The following is a 15,415-nucleotide window of genomic DNA, read 5'->3' as shown; positions in this document are numbered from 1 at the left end:
TTAAATTCCCATTCAAAATTGCTCCAATTTGGACAAACTGGATCACCCCTGAAATTCAGAATCTTCCATCAGTAACTCGACTGATCCATAATATATCTTTAAAAATGCCATGCTAAAATATTTATTTAAATAAATAAAGGTATCACATACATAATATATAAAAGTACAAATATGTACATTAAAATCCCTCGGCTCAACACAGTATAGCCATAAAATGATTCAGTATAAAGAAAAGGTAATCCTCACATCCCAAAGCAATGTCCTTCAATATCCCAATCATTCCACATTCCCAAAGTATAAACTCCTTTGTTGCTATGGGCCCAGAGATGGCTCCTTGGTACTTGGTGTATATACAAGACAGTTTTCCTGATATGCGAAACAGAAGAACAGAGGTATCAGAGATGGAGACATTCATTTGGTCATGACTCTGAACCCCATCTATCTGCTCACAAACTACCTTTATGGAACAAATGTATACAGATAATAAATATGCAACAGGTGTCTACCTTGTTTCTAGTCATTCTCTGAAAGATTGGCTGCTTATTAAAGCTGGTCAAATTTCACTACAAATGACCTGAAGACTCATTTATAATGCTTGCGTATGTACAAAAATAGTGCAAATGTAGGGATTTATAAAAGTTAACTTGACGAGAATGTGTATATTTACGGCAACTCTGACCCATGCATATGCAACATTTTGGAGAAACTTGGAAATGACGACACACTTGATCAAATAGGGAAATGTAGCCAAATAAGATAAACGACAATGCATAATGATAAATTACATGCATAATAATTCAATACATCAAGCCGACAAACATACTGAAGCTCAGATGTGATGAATATGATGCGGACTACATTTTACTTCCCTTTCAAGAGGGCAAATCATGCTTATCTGCACCAAAGAACTTTTTTGTTTATATTCGCCGATTTAGACTATCCATTGCTACTTCTCAGGTTACTGGCCAACAGGTCAGGAATATTTCAGCCAAGCCTCACTCTGCATTGCTCACTGTGCTGGAAGCCTTTAACCGACTGACAAAGAGCTATATCCAGTTTTCATATGGTCTGGGTGCATACAGTATATATGTAACATAACATGTTGTTTCCAACATAAAAAGGCAATTTGCATCAGTGTCTGTTTTAATAGGAGCACTTTAATGCACTCTTACTGGACCTTTTTTATTTTACTTTTTATTTCAGGCATGGTGTGGCTGGAGCTCATAGCATTTACAGCAGCAATAACATGTTGCCATTCAACATATTTGCATTTGATGCTGACACCCGCGCTTAGGCCACTAAATAAAGGTTCTTTGCGTGCCTCTAATTTAGAGACCAGAACTTCTATCTCGCACTACTGGATTTGTCATGTTGCTGCACTACCAGCCAGTCAAGGTCTGCCGTATTGAGATTGCATATGTATGATGTTGATTAGCATGGTTCATATATGGTTATTTTAGGGTAACTGGGTGAGGTTTGAGGCACATTCACAAATGCACATTTACAAGATGATTGTGATTTATAAAGGATAAGGTGCGTAGAAATGTGTGTATCCCAGGTTTTATAAATCTGATTTCGTTTGGTGTACGCATTTTCCTGTTTTTTGCCATACAAGTATTTTCATGGTTGACATCACATAAAGTTTTAAAAATGAGGTGCTTGGCCATAGAGATTCCAAAAGTGACTTTTTCAGGTTCTGATTTTCTAAGTATTATAGTAATGCAGATGTAATGTTCCTCTAGGAAAAGTGTAATAGGATTTGAGGAAGTGCCCATGAATTTCTGTTGCCAAAAGGCAATCTGTAAAAATGGAGGATCTGGGCAGGGTTTAGGAGAAAGAAAATCAAAAGTATTGGCTTTCAGATTTGAGAAAGAAAAGCCAAGAACTAAAAATCTGAGGAGGCGTCTCATGCATGGAGAGGAAAGGCAGAGGAATATGCTGTCCTGATGAAGTTACAGTGGTAGAAAAGGGGCCTGTTGACATTAAAAAAGTAGCTGCTTTCACCTTTTCATCTTGTACTTTAATTAAAATAGACCTTCCATTGAATCAGTATGAACAGCAAACTAGAGTCTGTTTAGCACTACAGCTCAGAATGTGAATTTTAAGAGGAGCAGATAGTCTTAAAAATTAAAGAGATGCCCATACTTAAAAAGACATATCTGCCCTTACTACTTAGGAAACAAAAGGGTTGCTGGCTTTAGACCCAAACAAGGTTGTTTTAATTTTAAACTTAAGCCTGTTAGCCTTGTATCTTCCTCAAAAACAATTGTGGGCTGTCATTAAGTCTGTTATTAGATTTTAGTATTCTTGCTAATGTCTCAAATATATATGGTTATATATTTTGCAGAAAAAAATATATAAAATGTTTTATTAGTTTAAAAAAGTATTTCAAATGATTTAACTCATTTTACTTGATGGTCATGGAACAATAAGCCTTCAACATTTGATTTTGTCATAAAAAAAATTGTAAAAATTGTAGTCTATGGTTTATTTTTTTGGAGAAAGGATAACAATTTAACTTGGGACATGAAATCTACAAATGGATGGTTATGCAGGCTTCTAAGGCTTTAGAATTTCCATGAAACTGGTGATTGTCTATAGGCACGAAAAAGGTGATTGGTGTTCGCTCTAAAAATCCCAATCATAGCATCACTACTTGTTTCCCTTAACCAGGCACTTCCTGCCATTACACTATATACTGCCAACTTGATGTGCTAACTGCCACTGTGTACTTTTTTTGAGAAAATGAAAAGTAGCTGAACATAGTATGTGTGAAATGCAGTGCTCCAAGTAGAAGGGCACATAACTGAACATGTAAAATGCCCAGTAAGTATTCTCTCTTAGAAGTTTTCACATTTGATTATTATACAGCATTGAATCACAATAAGTTTAAATTGTTTTTTATGGCATTGATCAACAGAAAAAGAAACTTCAAAGTCCAAGTGATAACCAACCTCTGCAAACGGGTATAAACTAATTACAAATACAAAATACACAATAATTAATTGTATTCACTCTCTTAAAGCCAGCATTTAGTATATGCACTTTTAGCATAATTTACAGGGTTGTGTCTTTGTAGATAGGTCTCTATCAGGTTTGTACATCTAGGCACTGCAATTTTTCATCTTTCCTCTTTTAAAAACTGGTCCAGTTCAATCAGACTACATTTGGATCGTGAGTGAAAAGCTCTTTTTTAAGCCTAGACACAAATTCTCAATTAGACTGAGACCTGGACTCCGACTTCACAACTCCAGGACATTAACATTGCTGTTTCTAAGCTGTTCCTATATAGTTTTGGGTTTAAGCTTGGGGTGTTTTGTTTTGCTGAAAAACAAAGCTTTTTTCCAAGGTTTAGGTTTATTGTAAACTTCTTCAGGTTTTCTTCCAGGATTTCCATGTACTTTGCTGCATACATTTTACTTTCTACCCTCACAACCCTTCAAGGGTCCACAGCAAGATGCTGCCATCACTACGTTTCATGGCAGGGATGGAGTGGTTTTGATAGTGTGAGGTATTTGACTTACATTAAATATGGTGTTTAGTCTGATAGATAAAAAGTTTAATTTTGGTCTTATAGAACTATAGAGACTTCTCTTAGCTGACTTCAGAGTCTCTTGTTTGTCTTCTGGCAATGAATGCTGCCTTTCCTGGAATTAGCTTAATATTTTAGCCAAATTAAGCATGTTTTGCATATTTTGAACACATACCTGGATAACAGAAATTTGATATGGTATTACAATTTTTCCTGGCCACCACACAAACATCATGGGGAAAGTAACATATAAAAATATTAGGCCTGGGAAAGTTAATGCATTTCATTTTTGCAATTAATGTGGCCTGTTTAACATGATAAAAAATATTGTTGAATCCAGGGCCGGCAACAAGGCAAATGCTTTGGTCAGGCGGCATTTTCATGTATTTTTTTTTAACATTACAAAACAATAATACAAATAAGTGTATACCTAAAAAATTACATAGACATCCAGTATCATATTTATATATCCAGTATTATATTTATATACTACCATTAAAAATTTTATGAAATAAACTTTTCATTTAAAGGTTTAACATTTCATATTACGCAGTTCACAACAATACACCAGATGTCAATATGTAGCACTGGTGTTCTTTTCTTGATTTATATATACTGACATAGATGCAGGGGAGTGGGAGGAAAGGAGTTTGGGAGGGAGATTTAGGACACTCCTGGTGCAGTACCACAGAAAAGCTCAAAAGGTAAAAATTAAGCTCTCTCCTTTTTTATATTTCATGTTTCTGTAAGAAGATCGAAATAAAGTCATATCACACAAGTGCTAAATAAGTTATCTCTGAGTGGCTCTAAAACCAAAATCTCTGCATTTAACTCACTAGCATTCTGACTGCCCTAATATAATGACAAAAATCAATGAAATAGAAATGTAAAGATTATCACTACCCATGTTCAAGTTTTTAGTATCTTCACTAATTTATGCAAAGAATGCAACATAACCATTCAAGTAATGCATAGTGTCCATTTTTATGCAAGATAGCAGCTACAGAATCTTTTTAGTGTGCCAGGAGCAAAGGTGTAGGTAGAGCAGTGTTTTCCAACTGTTTTTTGTGGTGGCACACTTTTTGTAACCCAAAAAAATCCCAAGGCACACCATGATTCTAACAACCATAAAAGCTTTAAATCTATACATGTGCTAAACTGTCTGCAAAATGGTGATCAAAGAGCTGCTTTTATGTTGGCTTCTTCAGATAGTCCTGTCCTCCTTGTACAGGTCTCGATACCTGGGGCACTACACTGTTACTTCCACAGTGCACCTGTTGAAAAACACTTGTGTAGAGTATAATTATCAAGTCGTTTATGGTGAATAATTGAGGATAGTACGAGGGCAATCCCAAAAGTAAGGTCTCCAAAGCGGTGGGGACGTAGAAAAACTGTTCGTACGGCTGTTGGCCACACTGTTGTGATTGGTGCCTCTTCCACTCCACTCCATGCGCGGCTTTGCTGGGATGCTCAATCTTTGCTTGGCAGCCCTTGAAAATGGAGCTCCCGTTAAACGCTACCGCCAAGTGCGAAGTTCGCGCAATTATTCAATTTTTGAACGCAAAAGGCGTTAAACCGGTTGAAATTCATCACCAATTGACGAAAGTGTATGGACAGTTGTGCATGGATGTCAAAAACGTTCGCAAGTGGTGTAGAGAGTTTACAGCCGGTCGTACTGAAATTCACGACGAACAAAGGAGTGGGAGACCGTCAATTTCCAACGAGACAGTCGCGAAGGTTGAGGAAAACATGCGTAAACATCGACGGATCACTCTGGATGCTCTCTGCATTTTGGTTCCTGAGGTTTGCCAAAGCACCATCCACAGGATTTTAATGAAAAAGTTGCAATATCGGAAGGTGTACGCAAGATGGGTACCACGTATGCTGACAGAAGACCCACCCACCAACCCTATAGTCCAGACTTGGCACCCAGTGACTACCACCTGTTCCCTAAGTTGAAAGAACATTTGTCCGGATGGTGATTCTGCTCCGACGAAGAGGTGAAAGATGAGGTTCAATGCTTCCTGAAGGACATGGCAGCGAGCTTTCTAAAACTACCACAGCGTCTACAAAAATGCATCGACCGAAATGGCGATTATGTAGAAAAATAAATAATTCTTTAACCTTTAAAATGATGTAAATATTATAGAAAATAAACGGTTGTTTGTATTTATAAAAATATAGGAGACCTTACTTTTGGGATTACCCTCGTATTTATGGAGTTTCAACACAAGTTTTAATGTATGCCCATAGAGATGCTTACTCTTACAATTAAATCAGTATTCAGCAGTGCATTCAAAGTCAATAGGTCATTATAATCGTTTAATTTTTACTTTGACATGTCTGTGTCTCATATCCTATGCCAATTTGATAATTAATAAATTGGCCTCATTTTCTTATTGCCTTCTTTTCAACTTGCCTTTTAGGAAGGCATTCAAATTCAGGTTATACTTGCTGAAGTAGTATTTTGTTAAAAGTTCAGGTCTAAGGTCATGTCATTTTAAAAAATTCCTTTGTGTTGATTCTACATTCAATTTATAATTCGGTGTGTATTTACTTCATGATTTATGTATTAATTTTATAATTAAGTTTTAATGTTAGATGTGATTAATCACAATTAATTACATACATTTATTCAATGAATCAGTTTTGGTCAAGTACATGCCAAAATATGCAAATCAGTATCATTTATGAATGGATATTTTTCTGTTCTATTGGAAATGTATCTTAAATTATACATTATTACATGGGTCCAATTTCAAAGACAATAACTGTTTTTGTGAAGTTTGCACAATCTCTCCATTTATACATTATTTTCACCTGTTACTTTCCGACCACTTATTAAAGTGGCAGAGGATGAGCGAGAGTGGATGTTTTTTAATGTGTTCTTCAATGTTTATGGGAGCTAAAGGTGGAGTGCAGTACTCTAAGACATGTTGAAAATGCTCAGTAAAGTTTGCTTTGCAAATTTGCTTGTGCACAGAACATTCTGGAAACCAAACGGCATACTAGTTATCACTCCGACTTCAATGAATCAACATTTTTACTTCAAATAATATGCCCATTCATTGTCTGTTTGCAATTTGGACATTCTGCCATGTCCTCAGAAGATTTTCTTCTGTATCCATAATGACATTGTATGTATGCATATATGTACTAAATAACATTTTTATTGGCTTATACAGTGAGATTGTGAATGATTCTTAAAAAATGTACTAATTTTAATTAGTTCAGCCTTATTGTGATTTTCATAAAAGTAGAGCTATGTAAGTGAATATGGGTGTTGGTGTGTAGGGTAAGTACGCCTGCATCTAAGAGAATATACACACTCACAATCCTCTCTTCTTTGGTGATTTTTGAGCTTTGTAACATATACAAACACAAAATCAACACAGCATAAACATCTAGGTGCAGGAATTGAGGGGGGAGTTTCAAGAAGGTTGTTTGATTCTTTCCTTGCAGCAATCTAATACAGAAGTAGTGAAGGTTCATCGTTAAGTCCTCTCACACTCAAATGCACACAAGGTCAATTACTATTGGACAATTAACCCATTCTCCCATGTGCTCAGGATGCAGGAGAAGAACCAAAGAACCTGGTGTGAAACCTCTGAAACACTTACAGAATGTAAAAACACTAAACATACCTCAATCAGATGCAGGAATGGACTCCATGTCATTGGAGCAGCAGTGCTAACCACTGCACCATTGTGTCTCCTATTTAATTTGCCATGTGATCTGAAATTAAGGCTGCAGCTATTAACACTAGAATTACCAGAGCCTACGAAAAAACTCGTAGATCCGGCCCACCTTAAATCACTTCTTAACACTAGAATTACCAGAGTCTACGAAAAAACTCGTAGATCCGGCCCACCTTAAAACCGTTCTCACCTCTCTTTTGTCTTCTAAATGTGCCGATTAAGAGGAGCAGCGAGCAGCCGGCTATTCCATCCCCCACCGTCGCAGAACGTTCACTAAGTTTTCCCAGCTCATGCCTTGTTTGATTATCTGGGAGTGACTGAACTGCTGGAGTTTTAGAATGGAAATAATAGATCGCTATTTGGAATACATGCATTTCATGCGTGTTCTGTTTCTACAGTAATCTGTGTTAACACATTGCTAAAACAGAAACTTTTTCATATTTTAGTAATAAATGTTACAAAATGTAGGCATAAACCATAGAATCTGTGAAGCCTGATGTCCAAACATCAAATAAACACTTTCACAAAAGGTTCAAGGGTGATACAACAGCTTCCGTGGCTTAACGTTATGGTTTGCTGACTTGGGGCACAGCAGCCCTGTTGTGCTACAGAGACGTGAGTTCGATTCCCAGCTTTGAAGAAGGTGTTTTTTTTTTTTTCCTCAAACGGACATTAAATTTATAAATTGGTATGCACTGTAAATCGTTAAGTTTAAAATGTCAATCGCGGTTATTTCTGTTGATTAATTCATGCTTTTTTACTTTGAGTCAGAACAGAAGCTTTTTCAGCTTATTCAGCTTCTGATCTGGCTCAAACAGCGCCAGTATAACTTCACACCCGATCTGACGCTGTTCGTTTTCAAATAATATTGCATTACTTCGATGATGTTTTCTGATTGGTACTATTCGCGTCATAAAATGATTTCTTCAAAACGTCACATATATTTGTCTCTTTCTTTTTTTAAAATGTACGTTGTAGCACGCAGCAACTGGCCACCTGCATGTTCTTGCGCACACTGAATAAGACAGCGCTATATGCAATCATCAGATTCAAATGTTAACAGTTATATAGCACAGAATGGAAATCAGCAGTTCTTAGCATTCCACCATGCAAGCTGTCATATCAACCGCCTACCGTAACTTGCTTTCTTTTTTCTTCGGTTATAGTCTTGAATAAAAGTGCACTTGTTTTGTTATACTTTTACATCAACATATCTTCCTGTGTTTGAGCTACATGGGCATGCTCAAAAAATACACGTATAATGCCACGAAAAGTGCATGCAGACACTTCAGTTAGCAAGCATTGGTACGACAATGCAGTCACAAGTACACTGCAGAGCTTTAGCATGTCTTTATGTGAAAACAGTAGTGTCAGATGGGGAGTGTCTGATGATTGCATATAGCGCTGAAGTTACTGCTCTTTACTATGCTTTCCTCTGCATGTCCTGGAGTACAAAAGAAACAGCATACAGCAACACGTGGGGACTGGCAAAATTGTGGGGAAAAAAAACACGCGGTCTTATGTATCGTGATACACTGCAGAGCTATAGCGCGTCTTTATGTGAAAACAGCAGTGTCAGATGGGGGGGGGGGTGGTGGTAGGGAAGGTTCCTGAACGCGACTGAGACAATGAAAAGTGAATTTAAAAAAAATAAACAAAGCTAACCTTTACAAATATCATAAATTACACCGGCTGTTACAGACTGAAATCAAATGTATCTTTTTATTCTAAAATAGTGAAAATAAGAACACTTCTCAAAAGGGAGCTGTGCAGGATCGAACTCATGACCTTCTGATTCCTGTTGCGCCACGGAAACAGTGATACCTAATGAGTGTCAATGTCATACACTAAGGCAGCTTTTTTTGGCGGTGGCTTTTTTTTGTACCTTTTGTGAAAGTGTTTCTTTGATATTTGGACTTCAGGCTTCATACATTATATAGTTTATGCCTACATTTTGTCATTTGCTACTAGAATATAAAAAACGTTTCTGTTTTAACAATGTGTTTACACAGATTACTGTAGAAATGCAACACATATGAAATGCGTGTGTTCCAAATAACAATCTATTATTTCCACTCTAAAACTCCACTTCACTCCCAGATAATCAATCAAGGCATGAGCTGGGAGAAGTTCACGCACGTTCTAAGTCGGCGGGGGGAGGGAATAGCCGGCTGCTGGCAGCTTGTCTTTTATCAGCACATTTAGAGGACAAAGGATGCTGGCGGAGAGCGCAGCAACTTTGCTGTGCCTCACAGACCTGAGTTCGATTCCCTGCTGGGGATAAAGTGTTGCTTTTTTTTTCTTCTTTATAACCTCAAACAGACATAAAATGTATAAATTGGTATGCACTGTCAGTTAATGAGATCGTTATATTTTCATGTGGGATGTTCCTTTTAAAATATTTTTAACACTTGAGACTAAAATTAACATGAACAACTGTCCCTATAACTGTTATTTTTAAGATCCATAACACACAGACAGACAGAGCACTGCGTAATAGAGAGACAGACAGGCAGAGATATATAAATAAACAGGGAAGGCACATGTACTGAAAGAAAAAAAGATCAACATGTGTGTTGTTCCTGCTGCACTGAATAAGCTGAAGTGCTCTAACATCACCCCTCCCCCATCTGACTCTCTAAGTAACAGCACAAGTACAGACGCAAACGAAGTGCATGTGTGTACTGTATAATATTAACAAAAAGAGCAGCTTACTACTGAAAACGGCAAATTTAAGAGTGAGTGGGGATCGAACTGGGAGTCTTGATTACACTTGGTTTGCGTCTGTACTTGTGCTGTTACTTAGAGAGTCAGATTGGGGGGAGGGGTGATGTTAGAGCACGTGAGCTTATTCAGTGCAGCAGGAACAACGCACATGTTGATCTTTTTTTTTCTTTCAGTACATGTGGATTCCCTGTTAATTTATATATCTCTGCCTGTCTGTCTCTCTATTATGCAGTGCTCTGTCTGTCTGTGTGGTATAGATCTTAAAAATAAGTTATAAGGACAGTTGTTCATGTTAATTGCAGTCTCAATTGTTAATAAAATATTTTCAAAGGAGCATCCCACATGAAAATATAACGATCTCATTAACTGACAGTGCATGCCAATTTATAAATTTTATGTCCGTTTGAGGTTAAAAAGAAAAAAAAAAAGCAACACTTTATCCCCAGCGGGGAATCGAACTCAGGTCTGTGAGGCACGGCAAAGTTGCTGCGCTCTAAGAAGCAAATCTTATTGTGTTATGCCATGGAAACTGTTGTATCATTTTTGAAACTTTTGTGAAAGTGTTTATTTGATCTTTGGAACTCAGGCTTTACACATTCTATAGTTTATGCCTACTACATTTTGTAACATTTATTACTAAAATATGAAAAAGTTTCTGTTTTAACAATGTGTTTACACAGATTACTGTAGAAACGGAACACACATGAAATGCATGTGTTCCAAATAACGATCTATTATTTCCACTCCAAAACTCCACTTCACTCCCAGATAATCAATCAAGGCATGAGCTGGGAGAAGTTCGCGCACGTTCTAAGTCGGAGGGGGGATGGAATAGCCGGCTGCTGGCAGCTTGTCTTTTATCAGCACATTTAGAGGACAAAGGATGCTGGCGGAGAGGTGTGAACGGATTTAAGAAGCGATTTAAGGTGGGCCGGATCTACGAGTTTTTTCGTAGGCTCTGGTAATTCTAGTGTTAAACTGCAGCAAATACTCAAAACTCTTTTGCAGACCACATGCTGATAGTTATCAGCCTAAAGATTTCAAGCCAGACTTCTGGAACTGTAAGACAGTAGTACCAGCCACCACACAAGCCATATTTTAACGGTCAATCAAGTTGTCTTGTAAATTGTCTTTAAAACCTTGTAATGCATAATGTATATAATTGTATGCACAGTATGTTGCTTGCTAAGCATACTTCTATTTATTTATTTGGAACTGTATTTTCATCAACTGTTCAGTACATATGTAATACGTTAGTCATGTAGTACAAATTCTTTTATAACACTTTAATTATAGTTGTCGTTGTTTGCTGATGCTGACAATGTCATAACGGTGAATCTTCCATTCATAAATCCATTCATCCATTTTCCCAAATTTAAATGCAAGTCTTTTACAGAATTTTACTTTGTGATTCAATTTAAATATTATCAAGATTTTCAATAATATAATTAATTTTAAAAAATCCAATTTGAAATTAATTGCAATATAAAACATATTATTGCTTGTTACTTTTTTATCAGTGTTATTTTAATTAAGCAGAAAATTCCATTTAACATAGGAAATTTTTATTTTTTTAACCAAACAAACTGAACTAAACATTACCGCTTACAGTATTATAATAAACATTTAATAAAATTCTTCTGCTATCACTGTTTTGAGAAGCAAAAACATGCAAATTCTTTGCAAATATTTACAGTAAGCTTGGGAAAATGTAACAATTTAATTTGAACATATCTAAAATGCAGCAAGAGACTGGACAAGGAAACTAAAATAAAAATGAGGGAATGTGAAAGAAACAAAGCATGCAACATGATTACATAAGAAAAAGAAATAAGAACACCACAAAAGGGTGTTACAAGATGAAGGAAGGGTTCATACCTGGATGAGTGACTTCACACTGGGTTGGAAGACCATGTTGGTATTCAGCAGAAAGGAACGGAGCAGGGGTTGGGGATAGCAGGCTAATTGTGACAGCATTCCAGTCAACATTATATTCACATACAAAGAATTCTGCATCATATTCTCCAGCTTGGCAAACAATGCTGCAATGAAGGGTCCTGAGAAAGGAATGTGTACAGCTTGGTTTATGTTCTCTGCAGTTTATTGTAAACTAATGTTGAAACATAATCACAATTAATAATGCTAAGCACAAAAAGTCTCTACTCACGAAAATGCTTGCAACAATAAGCAGACAAAAAATGATTGAAAAAAATCTACAAAGTAATATTTATATTTAATAATAATGAATTCTCCTAATACACATTATCTAGTGCCTAGGTTATTCCTCTTTATGAGATAATCTATATGGTTACTGGACACATCTGAGAGAAATCTGACTCAGATAAGTGCTACTCTTACATTTGTTTACAGTAGTTTATCGTTCTTACAAATGGCAACATCACCATGCCACAGTTAAAAAAAAAAATAACATACCTGTGTAAGGCTGTCCTGCAGATCGTGCAGGGCTGGTCAACATAGTGCCCACATTTTGCACCTTCTGTATTGTTGAATCAGCAAGGTTCAGATCAAGGGATTGGCAACTTTCCTCTTCTTCTCTATACAAGTAAAGAGAGGGACACTTCCCTCCATTACTGGTGTCTTTGGCATCATCACAGAGGGTCTGAATCCTTTGGCGCTGATGCTGTTGCACTGTCTCTTCCAGCTCTCGTAATTCCTTGCTGAAGACCTCAATGCTGATACCAGATCCATTTATTTCACCTGGAGCTTGATCTATAAGTTCATCAATCAGACTTTCAACAGATTCCAGGCTGTGAGCCTCTGCTGTGCATATGCTGATATCTAAATGTGGAACATCTCCAATTTGTGAAACTAATGATTTCTGAGACAAAGATGATGATAACGGTGACAAAACTTGGCTTTTACTAGAAAGCTGCCTTCTTGCTTCAGGAGACTGCTGTCTATCATCTTTCACCCCATTTTGTACACCACAGTCATTCTCAATATTATCATCTCTGCGAACTTTTTTAACCTCCATTTCTTCATCTTGCCTTTCTTTTGTACCTGTCACCATTTGTCCTATACCATTAAAGAAAGGATAACCACTGCCATTAACAGGAAGCTGACTGTGACTTGCACTACAAGGCCCAGAACTCTGGGATGAAGCGGTAGGTAGAATTCCTTGTGGTCGCAGAGTACGCTTCTTAGTACGTGGTGTTAAACTTATGCAGTTATGCCCAATAGTGATGTCCCATTCCCCACTATCTCTATCTGAGCTATCCTTGTCAGATTTGTGACTGTTTGTTATGCTTTGCAGGCTGGGATCTATTCCCTCAAAATCTGCATTTTTTTCAACTGTCAAGATTGGATTACCATAATGCTCTGGAGTTATGTTCAGTGAAGATGGATTTGGAGGAGGCAGTGTCACACAGTTAGGAGATGGTGCTTCTCCATCATAGGGAGCAGACCAGCAGCGGCAAGCCCAAGCACACTGCTCAATGTTCTTCCGTGCATCTTTAAGATATTCAAGATATCCAGTTTCCAGTTCTCCTAGATCAGGTGTCTGATGCAATGGACTTTCTGGTGATTCTCCAGTAAGACTACTACTGCGTGGAGACTGGGGTGGGTCTAAATTTGAACTTGAACCCATACTCTGCTGGCGAATAAAGAAGGCTAGGCGAGATGGAGTGCTTGGTTTTGCAGGGGATTCCATGGCAGGACTTGTTGGCACTAGAAAAAATATATAAATATATGGATTCAGAAGGTATTCAGATGCCTTCACGTTATTGTGTTGCACATTTAATTTTAAATGGATAAATTTGTCACTTTTGCCCATCAAACCTACATTCAACAACCCATAATGACAAAGTGAAAACATGTTTTCAGAAAGGCTGGGAAATTCATTAAAAATCAAAAATTGAAATCTCCCTTTCATTTTTCAGACTTACTTTAAAGTAAATTAATCAACAAGTTCATCTTCCAGATGAGTGCTCATTGGTTGCCAGCTTTTGTATACACAGAGCACACCCTATGACCTGAGACAAAAATCAAACCTGTTTTAATTTTGTCAGGGAGCGTGGTAGACTGGAGATTAGTCTTTGTCATTATATAAAGTAATAGAGTATAGCTCTCTGATTTCAAAAGGTTAAGTCAATTTTCTTTTGCTAAACATTAGAAAATCTATGACAGAAGCATGGTTGGAACATTCAAGCCATCATATGTGATCAATAGTGATCAGCGAACCCTGCAGAGTCCACTTTGCAATGAGTTTGGCAAAATTATCAAAACTTTGCGAACTTTGATTAACTCTGTGGAATACATTGAAGTCAGTGGTGAAAGAAGGAAGTGAACTAGTTTAAAGTGGGTTGTAATGGTGTAATGCCCTTTTATGCGTCCCTGAGACCTGGGGAAAAAGTCTGCTAACTATGCTGTACTGATTATGATGGCCAAAAATATCGCCTGCTTTAGTGCCATTGTGCTTCAAAAAGAAAAAGACACTGCAAAACAAACAATTTGCAATAAATGGCCACAAAAGTAGCAATAAGTATATAAAATATAGATAATTTTGCTCACAGAGTACCACTCTTGGGGCACACATTGGCAGTGCCAGAAACCGGCTACATGGAACTGGCTCATTTCATTGTTTGACATGGCTCCAGACGCAGCTAGAACCTCTATTTTGGTCTGCTTTACCTGTGCAGATATTTTCATCAAAAAGATAATAATGCCTTATAAATAGTATTAAACCTTTTGTTTTTATTATTTCAGTGTGTTCTGTTTGCTGATGAGGCCAGGCTGGGGGGATTCTGGGCTCCTTTAAAGCTTGTTTTGGGACTGTAGCAGGGAACATGGCTAATTTGCATACATAATTAGCCATGTGGTGTTGAGTTGCCAGGGTATGAGGATAAGTGTTATATATCTGGTGACAGTACTCATAATATTCTTCTTATAGTCAGTTTTTAATTACTATAATTTTTTTTCTTGTTAAATGCATGTGAGGTGGAAATCCAACAGTGTTTCTCAAACTTTGCGGCTTTGGGAGCCAATTTTACCTTTTTAAGTTCACTGTTGACCCAGATACAGCAATCAAGGAGCAAAGTTTGGGATTAAAACAACTGTGACTGGAAGAGCTGGGTTTCCCCTTGGTGAAATGAGTGCAGTTAGATACAGTGAAAATATCACACAACACTGATCTTGGTAAGCATGTGTGAAACTTTTGCAAATGGCTGCTACATCTTGTAATATCACGATGGCCTCGCAATGCACCATGGGGTGCTTGGGGGAAAAAAATGTTCACCTAAGCTGCTACACAACACATTTCCAGGAAAATACTACGCAAACAAGCTCACTGGCAAATACAGCATATTCGCTGCAAAATATGCTTTGGCGAATTTCAGTAATTAACACTAGTTATCAACAAGCTGTTGGCAGTAGCAAACCCTGTCAGTTGAAAAGAGGTACCTGTTGCATATGTGCACATTTCATGAAATGACTCAGCACT

General features: G+C 37.2%; 2 protein-coding genes across 12 annotated transcripts in view; both read right to left on the bottom strand.

Moving 5' to 3' along the window:
• The window catches only part of fhip1b (FHF complex subunit HOOK interacting protein 1B), a 287,627-nt gene that overhangs the window by 25,603 nt on the left and 246,609 nt on the right, over positions 1-15,415 (bottom strand). For 6 of the 11 annotated variants that reach the window (XM_051926176.1, XM_051926178.1, XM_051926181.1 and 3 more), the window contains exons 9-10: positions 12,391-13,644; positions 11,836-12,014 (exon numbers count right to left, since the gene is read on the bottom strand). The exons of 4 other annotated variants lie outside the window; for them this stretch is intronic. In XM_051926176.1, the coding sequence (XP_051782136.1) occupies positions 11,836-12,014; positions 12,391-13,644 (1,433 nt within the window). The remainder of the gene's footprint in view (positions 1-11,835; positions 12,015-12,390; positions 13,645-15,415) is intronic. One more of the 11 variants, XM_051926182.1, reaches the window with a different exon arrangement.
• LOC114651236 (uncharacterized) overlaps positions 1-15,415 on the bottom strand; it is a 118,942-nt gene that overhangs the window by 53,839 nt on the left and 49,688 nt on the right. The gene's annotated exons all lie outside the window — the stretch shown is intronic.

This window comes from Erpetoichthys calabaricus, chromosome 4 (genome assembly GCF_900747795.2).
Source record: "Erpetoichthys calabaricus chromosome 4, fErpCal1.3, whole genome shotgun sequence".
NCBI lineage: Eukaryota > Metazoa > Chordata > Cladistia > Polypteriformes > Polypteridae > Erpetoichthys > Erpetoichthys calabaricus.
The sequence above is the reverse complement of the archived record's forward strand: the minus strand, read 5'-3'. Positions and strand labels throughout refer to the sequence as shown.